The sequence below is a fragment of the Maylandia zebra genome, unplaced genomic scaffold, assembly GCF_041146795.1.
Source record: "Maylandia zebra isolate NMK-2024a unplaced genomic scaffold, Mzebra_GT3a scaffold11, whole genome shotgun sequence".
Taxonomy (NCBI): Eukaryota; Metazoa; Chordata; class Actinopteri; order Cichliformes; family Cichlidae; genus Maylandia; species Maylandia zebra.
The window spans coordinates 4,798,394-4,817,500 of NW_027490041.1; the positions used below are offsets into that span (position 1 = coordinate 4,798,394).

Consider the following 19,107-nt stretch of genomic DNA (forward strand, 5'->3'; position numbering starts at 1 on the left):
CAGCTACAACAAGGTTTCATGTCTCCACACGTCAGCATGTGAACTTTACTCTGACTCAGTCTGAGCAGTCAGACGGCATATTTTTAAAGTTAACACATCAGCACACACAGAGCTGAGCCCCTCCCACCTGTGCTGAGTTTCAGGTGGAGCCCCGCCTCCTTCCAGGAAGCAGCTCACCTGTGTGTCCGTGTTTAGTGTCCAGGTGTGGAGTGGAGCTTGTTGTTGGTGTGTGAAGAAACTGTAAGTTTGCTTTGTTTCCTCCTTTAACAGTTTGTCTTTAGGAACTTTACTGTTTGTTCAGCTCGTGTTTGATTTCTTCACACAACAAACTGTGTGTGTTTGTATTTCCGGTCTCTCCATTAAAGTCAGTGTGTAATGTTTCCTGGCTAACATCAGCTGTGTGCAGCTTAGTTCAGCACAAATCTGCCGCTCCATAGTTCACGGTAACGGACTCACAGCTGGACCAACGAGGCCGAGTGTGTCCGCCACTCTGAGCTACGTTCGTGTTTGTGTACTTGTAGTTTGTACTTTGTGAGTTCACTCAGAGCCCACAGAGGACGCAGCGTACGTGATGACGTCACAGCCCTTTACCTCCTTTACTGTCACTGTGATTAATATTTACACACGAGACACCTGCAGAGCTCTGACGCTGAGCTAGCACACAGCATGCTAACGCTAAGCTAAAGCTAAGCTAACACTAAGAGTTCTTACAGACACGAGTTAAAAAGCTGCTTTTAGTGTGTGATCAGAGTCCAGGACTGAGAGCAGCAGCAGAGCTGATGGATGATGAATTACTGGATGGAAGAAGCTTCTCATTAGCAGTGAATCAGTGTGTGTGCAGTTCTCTGCAAACTCAGCAGCAAGAATTAGTGTGAAGCTTTAACTCTGCTGATCCTCTTTGAATCCTGGATCAGCTGAAAGGTTTAAAATGTTGTTCACACGTGTTGGACTGACTGAAGCTTCCAGTCACAGTGAATCAGTGTGTGTCAGTGAATGCATCGTGTGTGCTTCAGGCTCCATCTAGTGGACTGATAGCAGAGCAGCTGATGGCAGCTTCCTCTGCCTCACACTGCTGTCTGACTGCATCCAGCTGACACTGAGATGAAGCAGGAAAGAAGCAGCTGATATTTGGACAGCACACATGATGAAAGGAGGATTTCAGCTGATGTGCACATGAATGATTTGTGTTTCCTCTGCAGGTAGAAAGTGTGTGTGAGCTGAATTGAGCAGCATGGATCAGTGTGAGGACAGAGAGGAGGGAGTCCCTCCCTCTAAAAGCACTCTGTGTGGGGAACATGAGAGCCAGACCAAAGCTCAGAGGTGAGATGACCATCTCTAACTGTCCATGACTCTTCTCCATGTCACAGCTCAGCACTCACATCACTGCTGCATCATTATTCACAGGAAGAAACAAGGAACTAAACGTAAACATGAACCTGAAGCCAGCTGTGTGTCCTTAAGGAGTGACTGGTCTGAAGAGCGCTTCATTCATTTTAAATCCCAGCCTGTGTCTGCTGCAGAGAGGTGAGCTGTTAGCAACATGAACTCTTTGATTAAACTGCTTGATGTTGTTGGATATAAACTACAAACACGTCGTTCCCTCAGTCCCATTTAAACTGTCTTTTAAAACAAGCCTTTGGTTTCTAAACAACTGAAAACCCACTTCAGCAAACAGGAAGTGATCAGAGCGTCCGTCCACTTCCTGTCAGGCCCTGCAAACATTTCATATTCAAGAAAAGTAGTTGACATCTCACATTTTTACTCCACCACATTCAACCATTTTGACATTTTACAGCATGAAACTCTTGTCACATGACTCCTGTTATGTTATAGAGTCATGTGACCACCAGGGAGGGATTTGTATGGATGAAACACATTCAAATCAATCTGATTCATCAATGGAAACATTTTTGGTGTAAATGCAGCAACACTGAAAACGCTGAAGATAAAAACACAACAGATGAAATATGAACAAATCGAGGCTTTGAATACACGTGTGTGTGTTTGAGACACAGAGATAAATGGATTGTGTGTCTGTCCTATTGCTGCGTGAGGGTTTTATTGTAGATTTTGTGCGTGTACACTTTTGACCACGAAGGTGTTGAAAGGGCGTAAAACAGTTGGAGGCACCAGAGTGAACACTAGTGCTGTCAGTAGATTAAAAATGACTAATTAATGACACAATCTTCTGTCATTAATCCTGATTAATCACAATTACTTGATCAATAGCTGCAGTTACATTTTTCCAACTTTATATTTAAGCCTGTAACAGACGTTTACACCATATAATGAAGTCAATGCAGAATAAACACAAAGAATGTTAAACGCTTCAATTCAAAGAGACTTTGAATAGTTTTCAGTCTTTAACTCAGCTTCTCTGCTGTAAATACAACTTTGTAACAAACATATATACTAAAAGCTAAGTGTGCACTAATATATAATAATATATAATCTATATTACTGCTGTTAATGAAAATGTTTAATCAGACTCATCACAGGGTTACTGTGGATTCATTTGGATTAATCACCATTAAACATCATTTTTAATGTAAACGAATCAAAGTTCATTTCATGAGCAAACAGACTCGAGAGAAAAGGGCAAATTTACACACTTAACATGTTTATTGAACATGTAAACATTGATTAACCTCCTGAATGAGCCGACCCCCCCAGGGACAGTCCTGCATGCTAATGATGGGCTCTGCTCTGTACCTGCAGGATTCTGTCAGCCACAAACTCCTCAGCTGATCCTGAATCTGAGCCCATCTGTCAAACAATCATTTTCTTCACAGGTCTGTGGAGGTGGCACTGATCCTGCAGCAGTCTAACACTCTCTGTCACTCTTCTTCAAGTCTTTGACACGAGGAACCAAAACTATGTTATTAACAACACTAACAGGTCTGCAGTTTGTCCACTTGGCAGTTGTGTCATCAGTGCTTTGCATTGTTGTGATATTTTAAGCTGGAAGTGCTTCGGTGACAAGAAAATTCCTTCTGTCACGATGTGCAGAATCCTTCATGTTGGTCGTTGTTATTTTTTTGAAACATTTCAGGGATTTTGAGTCGTTCTGCTCTCCAGATGTGTCGTGTTAAAGGTTTTTATCATGTTAATCATGATAACAGATGAACCCCTAACCCTACATGTTAATTTTGACAGCACTGGTAACTCCTTTTTAATGTTCTTCTGTCAGATCATTGATTAGACTCGACTCCAAATACGAGACTCGGAAAACTCAAATGAAAACTCAAATCAAAGCAATGAGAAAAGGACTTCTTGTGTTAGAATGAAAACATATGGAAGTGGTCAGGTTTCAAACACTCGTTGAATCTACTGCACAGTTACATTCAGGGACCTTTGGCCTCCTGAGAGCATTAGTTGATGGTTCATCACAGTTTTACCTTCCAGTGAGTGAATTTATCAGTTTGATGAAGTCTCAAAGTTTCCTCTGAGCTTCTGCAGCATCATCACTTCCATCACTGATGAAAGAAAGTTCATAGAAAACAGAAAATATATCTTCAGAATCTGAGAGTCTAAAACTTGACAGACTTGATTCAGATGAAGTTATTTGAGCAGAAACTCCTGGATCTTTATCCTGTGTTGATCTAATCCTTCATGGTTCTTCCACAGAGTGGACCAGCAGAGCTCAGAGGTTCCCAGTGGTCAGTCTGCCCAGCAGCATCAAACACAGCTGGACTCCATATTTATGGTCTGTACATGTACAACAACTACTTTAATATTAATAATAATGCATTTATTTATAGGTCCCTTTCAGAACACCAAGGACTCTGTGGACTAAATGACCAAAAGAAACAAACTTTGAAATCAGACGGTGCAAATGTGATCACAGGGAAACGTTTTAAACATCGAGGCTTTAAACAGAAACCAAAGTGAAACAGTTTGTAGTCGAGATCAGTGGGAATGAAGCTGAATAACTGTTTCTTCAATAACTTTGAGCTCTTAAAAAAAGAAAAACTAGCTGAAAGTCTGGCTGCTCTTATGAAAAGTACAGAGAAATTATGGGTCGCTCAACACTTGTGCACAATATAAGAGTTGAAATAAATCTAAAGAATAACTCAAAATCCTACAATCATACTGAGAAAGTCATCTACAGCTAACTATCCAAGTGGATTTGTTTAAGACAGCTCCATCTGCTGGTGGCCCTCTGCAGGTGCATGAAAGGGGCGTGTTTATAGTGAAAGTAGTAGAGAAAGTAAACCCCACGGGAAGGAGGAGGACTCTCAGCAGCTTCCAGCTCATATTCAGACATTTGACTTCTCACTGAAAGCAGCAAGTTTGAGTGTCTGTACCTTAGTTAGAAGAGATAACATGTCAGTAGTAATTAGAGTTGATTGAGCAATGCTGTCCTTGTAATGTAGTTTATGATTTTTATGGACAAGTCCAGTTTTTCTGTAGAGCCTCTCAAGTTGGTGACAGCAGCAGTGGAAGTTCACGTGTAAACCAGAGCAGCAAATCAGGTCCAAATGTGTTGTTCACAGTGAGTGGGATCATCATTGGCTGCTATGTTAACCTCCTGCAGCAGGATGTGTTTGGTCAGAGAATGGATAGATCACTAAGTCATTGTTGAGTTTAGGGAGACAGTAGACAGTTGGAGGAGGTTCAGCCAGTTGACACACAGTAGATAAAATAACTGAAGGCAGGAGCAGACACCTGTATGACTTTCCACCTCTCACATAGATTATTTCCCTGGGCAGCGCCACAGGGCTGGTAGATGTAAACAAAGCTGGAGGAGAGGATTTATTCATCTGAGAAAAGTCACAGAGTTGTGTCTTGATGCTCAATCATCCAGGTACGTAAATCCCAAAAAGCTTGATTCTGTTCATCTGGATGTTTTCAGTGGGAGAAACGTTTCATCATCATCAGGTGACTTCTTCAGTCTCAGCTGACTGCAGGTTTCAATCTCATAAACAGGACATTTGTATGACTGAAACCAGCCCACTGAAGGAACAATGGGCTGGGAGGTCAGTTCATTGATCATTGGTACGCATATTGTCAGGACCATTGATCAATGGTTGTTGATCAATGGTCATGAGTCCAGTTCACAGAGAGCTGGGGAATGGCTGCAATCACAGCATGTAAGATGGTGACAGTTGTACCCTTGGGCCCCTCCTCCATTCAGAGATGGTCTTTCCTTTTCACATAAATGGCCTCCTTGACTCCGCCCTCAAACCAGCGTTCACATTTACTCAGGACCTTCTTGATGTGAAGTTCTTCTGCTTCCCTGGCTGCTGTGTCTGTGGGGATGGTGTTTGTTCTGTGTTGTAGTGTCCTGATGACGCCCAGTTTGTGCCCCAGTGGATGATGAGAGTCAAACCTTAAAGTTCGTGGATGATATGCCCCTTGATGGTAAAGAAGTGGATGTTGTGTGGACTAAAGTTCAGAGTGGTGGGTCATTCATAAATATTCTGTTCCAGCTGCTGGAGGACAACATCATCACTTTTGTGAAGAACGAGCTGAAGAAGATCCAGAAGGCTCTGAATCCAAATAAGCCCCAGTGCTTGGAGTTTCAGAGGGAGGATGATGAGCAGAGGAGAAACAGCAGAGAGGCATTTGTGAAGATCACAGTGGACTTCCTGAGGAGAATGAAGCAGGAGGAGCTGGCTGACCGTCTGCAGAGACGTAAGAGGATTTATCTAAAGATTTAAGCTGCTGGATAAATGAGAGACTTGTGACACCAGTGTGTTCAGTCATTTCTCAGTGGGTCAGAAATTGTCATCAGCATTTTGTAAAATATGATTGTTAAAGTTGTATTTTTATTATTATTATTCAGAACTTCCAGCTGCTGTTTGTCATCGTAACCTTAAATCCACCCTGAAGAAGAAGTTCCAGTGTGTGTTTGAGGGCATCGCTAAAGCAGGAAACCCAACCCTCCTGAATCAGATCTACACAGAGCTCTACATCACAGAGGGAGGGACTGCAGAGGTCAATGATGAACATGAGGTCAGACAGATTGAAACAGCATCCAGGAAACCAGACAGACCAGAAACAACCATCAGACAAGAAGACATCTTTAAAGCCTCACCTGGAAGAGATGAACCAATCAGAACAGTGCTGACAAAGGGAGTGGCTGGCATTGGGAAAACAGTCTTAACACAGAAATACAGCCTGGACTGGGCTGAAGACAAAGCCAACCAGGACATCCAGTTCATATTTCCATTCACTTTCAGAGAGCTGAATGTGCTGAAAGAGGAAAAGTTCAGCTTGGTGGGACTTGTTCATCACTTCTTTACTGAAACCAAAGAAGCAGGAATCTGCAGCTTTGAAGACTTCCAGGTTGTGTTCATCTTTGATGGTCTGGATGAGTGTCGACTTCCTCTGGACTTCCACAAAACTACAATCCTAACTGACCCTAGAAAGTCCACCTCAGTGGATGTGCTGCTGATAAACCTCATCAGGGGGAAACTGCTTCCCTCTGCTCGCCTCTGGATAACCACACGACCTGCAGCAGCCAATCAGATCCCTCCTGACTGTGTTGGCATGGTGACAGAGGTCAGAGGGTTCACTGACCCACAGAAGGAGGAGTACTTCAGGAAGAGATTCAAAGATGAGGAGCAGGCCAACAGGATCATCTCCCACATCAAGACATCACGAAGCCTCCACATCATGTGTCACATCCCAGTCTTCTGCTGGATCACTGCTACAGTTCTGGAGGATGAGCTGGAAACCAGAGAGGGAGGACAGCTGCCCAAGACCCTGACTGAGATGTACATCCACTTCCTGGTGGTTCAGGCCAAAGTGAAGAAGGTCAAGTATGATGGAGGAGCTGAGACAGATCCACACTGGAGTCCAGAGAGCAGGAAGATGATGGAGTCTCTGGGAAAACTGGCTTTTGATCAGCTGCAGAAAGGAAACCTGATCTTCTATGAATCAGACCTGACAGAGTGTGGCATCGATATCAGAGCAGCCTCAGTGTACTCAGGAGTGTTCACACAGATCTTTAAAGAGGAGAGCGGACTGTACCAGGACAAGGTGTTCTGCTTCATCCATCTGAGTGTTCAGGAGTTTCTGGCTGCTCTTCATGTCCATCTGACCTTCATCAACTCTGGACTCAATCTGCTGGAAGAACAACAAACAACCTCCAAGAAGTCTGAAACAGGAGAATCTGCAAAGAAACACTTCTACCAGAGTGCTGTGAACAAGGCCTTACAGAGTCCAAATGGACACCTGGACTTGTTCCTCCGCTTCCTCCTGGGTCTTTCACTGCAGACCAATCAGACTCTCCTACGAGCCCTGATGACACAGACAGGAAGTAGCTCACTGACCAATCAGGAAACAGTCCAGTACATCAAGGAGAAGCTCAGTGAGGATCTGTCTGCAGAGAAAAGCATCAATCTGATCCACTGTCTGAATGAACTGAATGATCGTTCTCTAGTGGAGGAGATCCAACAATACAGGACTTCAGGAAGTCTCTCCACAGGCAAACTGTCTCCTGCTCAGTGCTCAGCTCTGACCTTCATCTTACTGTCATCAGAAGAAGATCTGGATGAGTTTGACTTCAAGAAATACTCTACTTCAGAGGAGGCTCTTCTGAGAATGCTGCCAGTGGTCAAAGCCTCCAACAAGGCTCTGTGAGTAAACATGTTGTCATCGCTTCATTGTTAAAATCATGGGAAATAAATCAGAAATGCTGAGTTCAAAGAGCACTGTAACATTTTTTTAAAATAGTAAATTAAATGATCATCAGTCACTCGGTAAATATATGGTAGTTTTAATGTTTCACTCCAGCATTTCTAAAACACACTTTGTTCTGTAACTCTTATCAAAGGACAATCCAGACCCAGCCTATAAGAACATGAGCTCTGATGCTTCAGCCCCTCTGACAGGTTTATTATCCTCAGCTTGTTCACTTGTCTCCAACTCCAGGAGTTTGGTTGTTTTATTCTAAAGCACAAACTTTACCTGCCAGACTTCACCTACATCTTTTTCTGATGTTCATAATTTAAGTTCAAGTTTGTATCTCACTTTCAGTGCACACCCTCCCTTTTTAAATATAAATCTCTGCTGTGCTGTCATGTTTTCATCCTGTATGGAGGGAGAAACTCGGTCTTCATTACTGAAATTGCCTCTAAGGTCGTGTTTCTTGTCAGTAACCATATGTAACTGTAAGGCTTCCATAACCAGTGTTATCACAGAATTACAGTGGGTTCACTCTGGGTCCTCTACAGTTTCTTCCCACTGTCCACAGACATGCAGTTAGGTTACCTGGTGATCTAAACTTCATGCAGGTGTGAGTGAGAGTGGTTGTCTGTCCCTCTGTGGGCTTAGTGGAAGAGACTGGATGGATCTCTGCTTTGTCTTTGATATATGCTGACAGCAAACATTCTCCATGAAGTCTGCATTTCAGCTCATCTCCTTTATACACACCTTTAACAGGAAGAGTTTTATACAGCTAGTGTTTAAAATCAAGTGTTATTCACAATACACAGGTAATGAGCATGATTATTGAATTACTAAAATTTTCTAAAATAATTGTTTTAGTTAATATTGTATGACAGTGTACACAGAATTATTAGCTCAGTAGGCAGAGTGGTCGCCCCATGATCATAAGGTCAGGGGTCGAATCCACCGAATAGCTACCTTGTGGTACCCCTGAGCAAGGTTCCATCAAGGTACCAATCGTGTGCACTGGATTGGTAGCACTCATAGTCTCAAAGGTTTAAAATTAAAAAAAGGTTCAACATATAAACAAATTTAATTTGATCACATATATTGTTTGTTTTTTTTGTTGTGGTTTTTTCCCTTTCTCTCTCAGACTGAGCAGCTGTAACGTCTCAGAGAAAGGCTGTGAAAATTTGTTGTCAGTGGTCAGCTCCCAGTCCTGTAGTCTGAGAGAGCTGGACCTGAGTACCGACAGCCTGAAGGCTTCAGCAGTAAAGCTTCTGTCTGCTGCAGTGGAGAGTCCACATGCCAAACTGAATGTTCTGAGGTCAGATCAATTTGTATTATGTTTAGTTCTGTTTGTTTATGTGTTTGATGTTTGTTTTTGTTTATGTCTTTATCCAGTTATCCTTGTTTCATAGCATTTTTATTCATTTCAAAGTTAAACGGAAGTTTTACTAACCTGCTCAGCACAAGACAATAAGCTATTGCACCTTGATTACACTTTAACAACAATCTTTATTCATGTTTCTATCTTCAGACTTAACATCTGTGAACTCTCAGAGGAAAACTGTGAAGCTCTGTCCTCAGTTCTCAGCTCGCAGGCCTCTAGTCTGAGAGAGCTGGACCTGAGTATCAGAAAGCTGCAGGATTCAGGAGTGAAGCTTCTGTCTGCTGGACTACAACGTTTAAACTGTAAACTGAATACTCTGAGGTCAGATCAGAAAACATTTAGTTTTTAGAATTATTAATTAAAGTTCATACATATGATGTTGTATCTTAGTATGTTTATGTTTCCTTTAAAAATAGAAAGTCAACATTTAATGTTGTGAAATGTATTAACAAACTCTACATGAGTACTTGTTTTATAGATTGTCTTTTATTTTTCAGACTGAGTGGCTGTAACCTGTCAGAGAGAAGCGGTGAAGCTCTGTCCTCAGTCCTCAGCTCCCAGTCCTCCAGTCTGAGAGAGCTGGACCTGAGTAACTCTGACCTGCAGGATTCAGGAGTGAAGCTTCTGTCCGCTGGACTAAAGAGTTCACAGTGTGCAGTGGAAACTCTCAGGTCAGGATTCAAACTTTTCCACAGATGATCATTTGAAATGTGATTTATATTATTGTATAAACAGGTAACTTTTACAGCTGTCAAGTGAACTTTTATTCACATTTGAGTGGATAATTGGACTCTGAATTACTAAAAGTTGTTATAGTCATGTCTCTGTTTATTTAAAAAAATACTTCATGTACTGCCTAATTTAAAGATTTAGGCTCCTTTGGGCCCATAATATATATATTTGATTTCTTTGTGAATGAAATTAGGAGGATATTGGCGACTGCTGATTGGCTCGCTGTTTGTTTTTTATTCACAGTACTTAATTTTAAAGGCTGATTTCTCAAAATGAGATGTTTATCTTTTCTTCTACAACACGTGGAGCCACCAAATCTTCTTGCTTGATTTATTCATTACAGTTTGATTTAAAGAATATTAGACTCGTAACATAATAAATATATTTATTTCACTTCTTCTTGAGAGAAAGAAAGGGATGACTGGGTGAGCTCCAGTGGTTCATCCCAGCAGAGAGAGCGGCACACTGGGCTGCAAATGATCACAGTAGTAATGGCCATAGTTTGATAAAACAGGCAGTCTTACCCTGTAGATAATACAGGGTTCTGGTGCCGATGTGGGGGAGGGGAGTCGCCCGGTACTAACTACATACTACTAACTACCTCATCCAGATGTCTTCCCTACTAAACCTGATAAGAAGTAACTGCAGTAGCCTTATAGGTCAAATCAGTTTCACCTGTTAAAGTTAGCTCCACTATTAATTAGGGGTGGGGGAAAAAATCGATACTGTGTAGTATCGTGATATTTTGTTTGCTAATAATGTATCGATACAGGGACAGCAGAAATCGATATTTTGTTACAAACAATTTTTTCTCTGAAGTCAACATGCTCTGGAGTCAGAGCATGTTGACTTCAGAGCATGTTGATCCTTTTTCTGAGCAACAATCCTGACATTCCTTCACTGTCCAAATGTGTTTAACTTTTTTTTTGGCAGCAATAAACATGACAGTTTACTTATTTTAATTTAAGACATGTTTAATTTTAATTAAGTTTGAAACTTTTTTATTTAATGTAAAATTATATTTTTTTTTAAATTTACTTTCAAATTCTTCAGTTGCTGAAGGGGCTGCATAGTTTTCATAAATTGCATAGTTCAGAATAGCTATAATTGTACCAGATGGTTGCATTCAGTTAAGTTGGACTAGACTGTAATACAAACCGTTCAGTTTGTCAACAATAAAACTGACTGAAATGAGAGAAAGACTGAGTGTGAGACTTTGATATTAGATAAAATGAATATTGATAAAGTTTACCTTTATGTGCAGAATTTAAATATCGCAAAATATTTTAAAAAATCGCAATAATATCGTATCGTGCGTTAAGTATTGTGATAATATCGTATCGCGAGTTGTATGGTGATTCCCACCTCTACTATTAATGGTGTCACTTGTTATTTCTGGGATGAGTTTAGTAGCCTGAACAGCTGCTTAAAGGAAAGTAATTAAATAATAAAAATAACCTAAGTCCGGGGGAACCTGCAAGAGCTGTTTGCACAAAGAATAATGCTCAGACTTTGAGGTTTTATCGTTTTACACAAGGTTTAAAAATGAATGTCCACAATTGAATTGCAGAAATTGTTATTGAGCTAATACTGATGTAGTTGTTATCTTTGGTAAGGAGAGGTTGGAGGAAGGATGAGCACAGTCAGGCCTAAAGATGCTCTTAATAATAATAATGGATTGCATTTATATAGCGCTTTTCGAGACCCTCAAAGACCCTTTACAATCCCACTACAGGGAGTGCAGAATTATTAGGCAAGTTGTATTTTTGAGGAATAATTTTATTATTGAACAACAACCATGTTCTCAATGAACCCAAAAAACTCATTGATATCAAAGCTGAATGTTTTTGGAAGTAGTTTTTAGTTTGTTTTTAGTTTTAGCTATTTTAGGGGGATATCTGTGTGTGCAGGTGACTATTACTGTGCAGAATTATTAGGCAACTTAACAAAAAACAAATATATACCCATTTCATTTATTTATTTTTACCAGTGACACCAATATAACATCTCCACATTCACAAATATACATTTCTGACATTCAAAAACAAAACAAAAACAAATCAGCGACCAATATAGCCACCTTTCTTTGCAAGGACACTCAAAAGCCTGCCATCCATGGATTCTGTCAGTGTTTTGATCTGTTCACCATCAACATTGCGTGCAGCAGCAACCACAGCCTCCCAGACACTGTTCAGAGAGGTGTACTGTTTTCCCTCCTTGTAAATCTCACATTTGATGATGGACCACAGGTTCTCAATGGGGTTCAGATCAGGTGAACAAGGAGGCCATGTCATTAGTTTTTCTTCTTTTATACCCTTTCTTGCCAGCCACGCTGTGGAGTACTTGGACGCGTGTGATGGAGCATTGTCCTGCATGAAAATCATGTTTTTCTTGAAGGATGCAGACTTCTTCCTGTACCACTGCTTGAAGAAGGTGTCTTCCAGAAACTGGCAGTAGGACTGGGAGTTGAGCTTGACTCCATCCTCAACCCGAAAAGGCCCCACAAGCTCATCTTTGATGATACCAGCCCAAACCAGTACTCCACCTCCACCTTGCTGGCGTCTGAGTGGGACTGGAGCTCTCTGCCCTTTACCAATCCAGCCACGGGCCCATCCATCTGGCCCATCAAGACTCACTCTCATTTCATCAGTCCATAAAACCTTAGAAAAACCAGTCTTGAGATATTTCTTGGCCCAGTCTTGACGTTTCAGCTTGTGTGTCTTGTTCAGTGGTGGTCGTCTTTCAGCCTTTCTTACCTTGGCCATGTCTCTGAGTATTGCACACCTTGTGCTTTTGGGCACTCCAGTGATGTTGCAGCTCCAAAATATGGCCAAACTGGTGGCAAGTGGCATCTTGGCAGCTGCACGCTTGACTTTTCTCAGTTCATGGGGAGTTATTTTGTGCCTTGGTTTTTCCACACGCTTCTTGCGACCCTGTTGACTATTTTGAATGAAACGCTTGATTGTTCGATGATCACGCTTCAGAAGCTTTGCAATTTTGAGACTGCTGCATCCCTCTGCAAGATATCTCACTGTTTTTGACTTTTCTGAGCCTGTCAAGTCCTTCTTTTGACCCATTTTGCCAAAGGAAAGGACGTTACCTAATAATTATGCACACCTGATATAGGGTGTTGATGTCATTAGACCACACCCCTTCTCATTACAGAGATGCACATCACCTAATATGCTTAATTGGTAGTAGGCTTTCGAGCCTATACAGCTTGGAGTAAGACAACATGCATGAAGAGGATGATGTGGACAAAATACTCATTTGCCTAATAATTCTGCACTCCCTGTATTCATTCACTCTCACATTCACACACTGGTGGAGGTAAGCTACAGTTGTAGTGGTAGGTTAGGTTTTGCCCAAGGACAAAATGACCAAGACAGAGAGAGCTGGCTCATCAGACAGACAAGCTCATCTTGTAACCTACTGGTTCGCTGGTCAGCACACCAGCTGACTAGCGAACCGGCTAACTAGCACACCAGCTAACTAGCACACCGGCTAAATAGCAAATCAGCTAACTAGCAGACCAGCTAACGGCAGCCACAAGCTGAAGGACGATTAAATGTAGTGGAGATATCAGAGATGACACTGGTGTGTCCGATTCACTCTTTAGCACTCTGGTCACTCCGGTGTGTCAGCCAGAACACCACTGAAGGCCAAATGATCCCAGCATGTGGAATAAAGAGCTTAAGGTTTGGTTTGAGACACTTTATTCTTTCACTGATTGATTCTTGCGGCTGTGATCATGTGTGTGGTTTCTTACAAAAAGGAAGTACACAATACAAATACATGACAAATAAGATGAATAGATAAGTTACATATCCAGTTATATGTACGTACATCAGTATAGCTAATATAGCCATATATAAGGACAAAGATCACAGTACTATAATGCAGTAATGTTAAACACAAAGGTGTATATCTACATAAATCTGTCCTATCAGTGATCAGGGTACTGTAGTATACTTCCACTACATAAACTATAGAAACTAAACGACATTAGTGTGACTTTAAGTTACCATCAGTACAGACGAACTGATGGTAGTTGTACAAAATAAAGGCATTGCAATTATTGTGAAGGGCTTCCGGTTAAACTAAGATCAGCTGATTACCTCATAACAAATTGTTTGCTATAGAACGCAGCTCCCACTCTTCATTAATATCATGTACTGTAACTCCCAAGTAACCATGGTTACCCAGCCACGCCCAGTAGTCTCCAGAGAGACCAACAGCTGGTGCACGTTGTAACGCCGTGGCTTTCATAGTCTCTCCTTTTTCTACAGCTCATGTGTTCTTCTTGTGATGGTGCGTCTTGAGGGAGGCTCATACATGCCGTCATTTGTTGATCCTAAGAACGTTCCTCAGACCGACTTCTTCAACAACACTAATCGGCCTGCAGTTTGTAGCTACTCACTTCACTGTGGTGTTTGTTAGCTTGTCTTTCTTTGGTTTTATCCTGACTCCTCCCACAAGCTGATCCTACGTAGTCTGCCCAAGCCTCCCACCTCTGTTTGTTTGGGTGGTTTGTTTGCTGCCATCAACAGCGTGTAATGCATTTAAGTGATACTTCAGACATGAAGTACTGCGACAATAAAAAACTCAACTTTGCTTAAAAATAACTTTAGTTGTATCAACACTGCCCTCTGGAATAATTAGACTTTGATGACAAACTGATGTGATCTCCATGTTTCCTTTGTTGGACTGTGGGCGAGTGTCAGAACTGAATGTACTGAGTAACATGTGGAGTTTAAATATGTGTCAGTTCCAGTTTTAGAGCTCTAAAGTGCAGCTATCATGTTAGGAATATGTTAGGAATAGACAGGAACACTGAGCACACTGAGGTCAAATCTTTATTTATCCAGTTCATCTGTAGGCTGAGCTCAGTCCATCCATTTAGTGAAATGATGTTTAAAGGTCTCCTTGTTCTGTGAGCGTGCACAGATCCTGAAGCAGAAAGCCTGGGTTAACAGAGAAATGATCATCACTGTGATGATGCTCACCATCTCTGACTGGGATTTGAGGTTTTGTCAAAGCAGCAAAGAAAGCCTGGCTATGTTGGACTGGGTGTGGAAGCAGCTCCCAGTTTGAGTTCAGGAGACAGACACCCTCTCTACTTTGACGATCAGCTTCAAACTTTCCTTTTTGATAAAGCTTCGAGCTGGATCAGGTGACCCTGAACCATCCCTTAGTTATGCTGCTATAGAGATGGATAACAGATGGATTGTTGTTTTGTGTGTCTGCAGTCTGTCAGGCTGTCTGATCACAGAGGAAGGCTGTACTTCTCTGGCCTCAGCTCTGACCTCCAACCCCTCCCATCTGAGAGAGCTGGATCTGAGCTACAATCATCCAGGTCTCTCAGGAATGAAGCTTCTGTCGGCTGGACTGAAGGATCCAGGCTGGAGACTGGACACTCTCAGGTATGGAGAGAATGTCTGATATAGGAGGAAGAGCTGGAATCATTTCCTGTGTCTTTCACTCACTTCCTGTTTGTTTCCTGCAGATGAGACATGAACAATCACACATGCAGGAATATTTTCAGGGACAGACACACTAGTCTAGCTGGATAGTACATGGATATTTATGTAGGGGGTCTTCAAGGAGTCTGTTTGCAGGAACATTAATGATAACTGATAAGTCATGTTGAGAGTTTCATTAAAAGTAGACTTACAGTTAGGTAATATTTGGACAGAGACAACATTTTGTAACTTTAGATACAAGTATCAGCCATGTGTGTGTTTCCCATGCTGTATGTCCACAGTCACAGTGACACTGACAGAAGGATGAAACAAGGCTGTGAATCATTTCAGTCTGTGTGTGTGACAAAGAGGCAGACAGGAGCAGCTAACATTTGGAAATGGAAGCTTACTGGAAACACTACATTCACGGCTGAATTCACAATAGATTTGTTCTCAAGTGCACATTTAGCAGCTAATGCTAATACTGTTTTCCCTTTGCTTTCTACAGCAGCTATTGCTAAGTAGGCCACTTTGCTCCGCTAAGGATTTGTGTGACCATGATGGAGACTCTGATAAGCTAATGCTGCTAAGCTAATGCTGTTTATGGGCCCTGTTAGAATCAATATTTCATTCTCATTCTGTTGTTTGAGAACAATATTAACGTTTCACATCATTATAACACAAGAGAAAAGGGTATTGGCATTAGCTACTAGTGCTTATTCACCTCAAATTACCTTTAGCTGCTAATGGCAGCCTACTTAGCATTAACTCCTCACTAATATAATGCTAATTTACATCAAATTAGCATTAACTGCTCATATTGTTATAAGGAAAGAGAAAACGGTATTAGCATTTGCTGCTAATAATTATTCACCCCTAATTAGAATAAGCCGCTAAAAGCAGCCAACTTAGCATTAATTCCTCACTTTGTTGTTACCCAACGGAAAAGAGTATTAGTATTAGCTACTATCATTTTTAATAAGTAAGAGAAAACAGTATTAGCAGTAGCGCATAATGCTAATTCACGTCAACGTAGTATTAGTTAATAATGGCAGCCTACTTAGCATTAACTGCTCACTAATATAATGCTAATTCGCATCAAATTAGCATTAGCTGCTCAAGTTGTTATAAGGAAAAAGAGAAAACGGTATTAGTATTAGCTGCTAATAATTATTCACCCCTAATTAGAGTTAGCCCCTAATGGCAGTCTACTTAGCATTAACTCCTGACATTGTTATAATGCAGGGGAAAAGAGTTACCATTATCGGATAATGCTAATTCTCATCAAATTAGCATTAGTTAATAACGGTAGACTTCATATCATTAGCTGCTGTCATTCTTACAAAGCAAACAGTATGAGCATTAGCTGTTAATCCTTTTTCATCTAAAATTAGAATTAGCCACTAATGGCGTATTGTTAAAAAGTAAGAAAAAACATTGTTAGCATAAGTGGATAATGCTAATTCATCTCAAATTAGTATTAGCTAATAATGGCACCTGCTTAGCAGGTGCCATTATTAGCTAATTTCTATTTACCTAAAATTAGCATTAGCGACTAATGGCAATCTACTTAACATTACCTCCTCACTAATACAATGCTAATTCACATCAAATTAGCATTAGCTGCTAACATCAGCCTACTTAGCACTAGTTGCTCACATTATTAAAAGGGAAGGGAAAAGTTTTAGCATTATCGGGTAATGCTAACTCGCATCAAATTAGCATTACCTAATAACCAGCGTTCTTAGCATTAGCTGCTCACATTGTTAGAAATCAAGAGAATATGGTTTAAGCATTAGTTGCCAATGCTTATTCACCTAAAATTAGCATTAGCCACTAATGGTAGCCTATAGCAAAAATTCTTAATGCTAAATGAAGTTAATTAATGCTAAGTAGGTTTAACTGAAATTAAAGTAGTGTTAGCATTAGCTGCTGATATTGTTAAAAGGTAAGATAAAACATTGCTAGCAGCAGCGGATAATGCTAACACACATAATAATTAGCATTACCTAATAATGGCAGCCTTCTTAGCATTAGCTGCTCATATTGTTATAATGTAAGGGAAAAGAGTTGGCAAAAACAGTGTTAGCATTAGTGGATAATGCTAATTCACCTAAATTAGCATTAGCTAACAATGGCTACGTACTTAGCATTACCTACTAATATTGATATAAAGCAAGAAAATATGGTATTAGCATTAGCTTCTAATGCTTTCTCATCTAAAATTAGAATTAGCCACTAATGGCATCCTATTTAGCATTAACTCTTCACATCGCAAGGGAAAAATTAGAATTGAATAAAAAAAAAAGTGTTCACATTAGCTACTTGTATTGTTAAAAAGTAAGAAAAAACATTGTTAGCATAAGGGGATAATGCTAATTCACCTCAAATTAGTATTAGCTAATAACGGCAACCTACATAGCATTAGCTGGTCACATTGTTATAAAGCAAGAAAATATGGTATTAGCATTAGCTGCCAATTCCTATTCACCTAAAATTAGCATTACCTGCTAATGGCAGTCTACTTAGCATTAACTCCTCACTAATGTGATGCTAATTCACATTAAATTAGCTTTAGCATTAGCTGCTAGCATCAGCCTACCTAGCACTAGCTGCTCACATTGTTAAAAGGGAGGAGAATACGATATTAGCATTAGCTGGTAATATTTATTCACCCCTAATTAGAATTAGCCACTAATGACAGCATACTTAGCGTTAACTCCTCACATCGTTGTAATGCAAATGAGGCTAACTTGCATTAAATTAGACTGCTGTTATTAGCTAATGCTATTTAGCAGTAGCTGCTCACATTGTTATAAAGCAAAGGAAAACGATATGAGCATTAGGTTCTAATGCGTATTTGCCTTAAATTAGACGTAGGTGCTAATGGCAGCCTACTTAGCATTAGCAGCTCAGATGTTGTAATGCTAGGAAAAAGAGTGTTAGCATTAGCCGTTCACATTGTTATAAAGTTAAGGGAAATAGTGTTAGCATTAGCTACTCACATTGTTAAAAAAAGTAAGTGTTAGCATTAGTGCATAATGCTAATTCATGTCAAATTAGCATTAGTTAATAACGGCAGCCTATTTAGCATTAGCAGATAATGTCGACCTTGGCCCACTGGAAAAGTTAAGAACTAAAGATTTAGGAGTGTTTCTCGATGGCTCTTTCTCGTTTGAGAAACAAATGAATTCTGTTATTAAAACCAGCTGTAAGGTTTATATTGTTGATTGTCATTTATGCTTAGAAATATTTACTCATATATGCTTAGAGTTGTATAATCGATTGCATGATGATAGAGGTTTGATCCTTAGTAGTCTGTAAAGACTCTGTGTGCCTTCCAGAGTGCTCTGGCATGCACACACCACTTGGGGCCATGAGAGAGGTCGTACCCTCTCTTACTGATTTATGGTGTAGGACAGGGGTCTCAAACTCAATTTAGCTGGGGGCCGCTGCAGGCAGAGTCTGGGTGAGGCTGGGCCGCATTAGGTTTTCCACAAGAAAGGCATGGTTAAAAAATTCCAATCTTCTCAAATCTCTTTATTTTTATTTTTTAACACAAAATATGAACTTGTGTGTTTTTTTCAGTCTTCTATATCTGCTGTGTTTAGATTGAAATGTCTGTATTAATTGTTCTATAACCTTCTTCTGAACATGAATGGAACACTGTAGAAAATGAACTGTTCTTCTGAACATGGCTTCTCTTGCCTACTCCTTGCTGCTAGAGACCTGGCAGCGTTTCCTCTCGCATAGCCGAGCCAGATTCGGCCTGAGGGAGGAAGCAGTTGCGACCCTCAGTATGTCCTGAAGATGATCATCCGTAAGTCTGAACCTGTACTTGGACATATTGAAGTTCAAAGTGGAGAAGAGCTTTTGGCACAAGTATGTGCTACCAAAAAGGCA

The 19,107-nt window shown here is 40.6% G+C and overlaps 1 protein-coding gene across 1 annotated transcript in view; it reads left to right on the top strand.

Moving 5' to 3' along the window:
• Positions 1 to 1,165: 1,165 nt before the first annotated feature.
• The window catches only part of LOC143416083 (uncharacterized), a 188,722-nt gene continuing 170,780 nt past the window's right edge, over positions 1,166 to 19,107 (top strand). The window contains exons 1-2 of the mRNA XM_076881459.1: positions 1,166 to 1,320; positions 1,405 to 1,524. Of these exons, the coding sequence (XP_076737574.1) occupies positions 1,232 to 1,320; positions 1,405 to 1,524 (209 nt within the window). The 5' untranslated portion in view covers positions 1,166 to 1,231. The remainder of the gene's footprint in view (positions 1,321 to 1,404; positions 1,525 to 19,107) is intronic.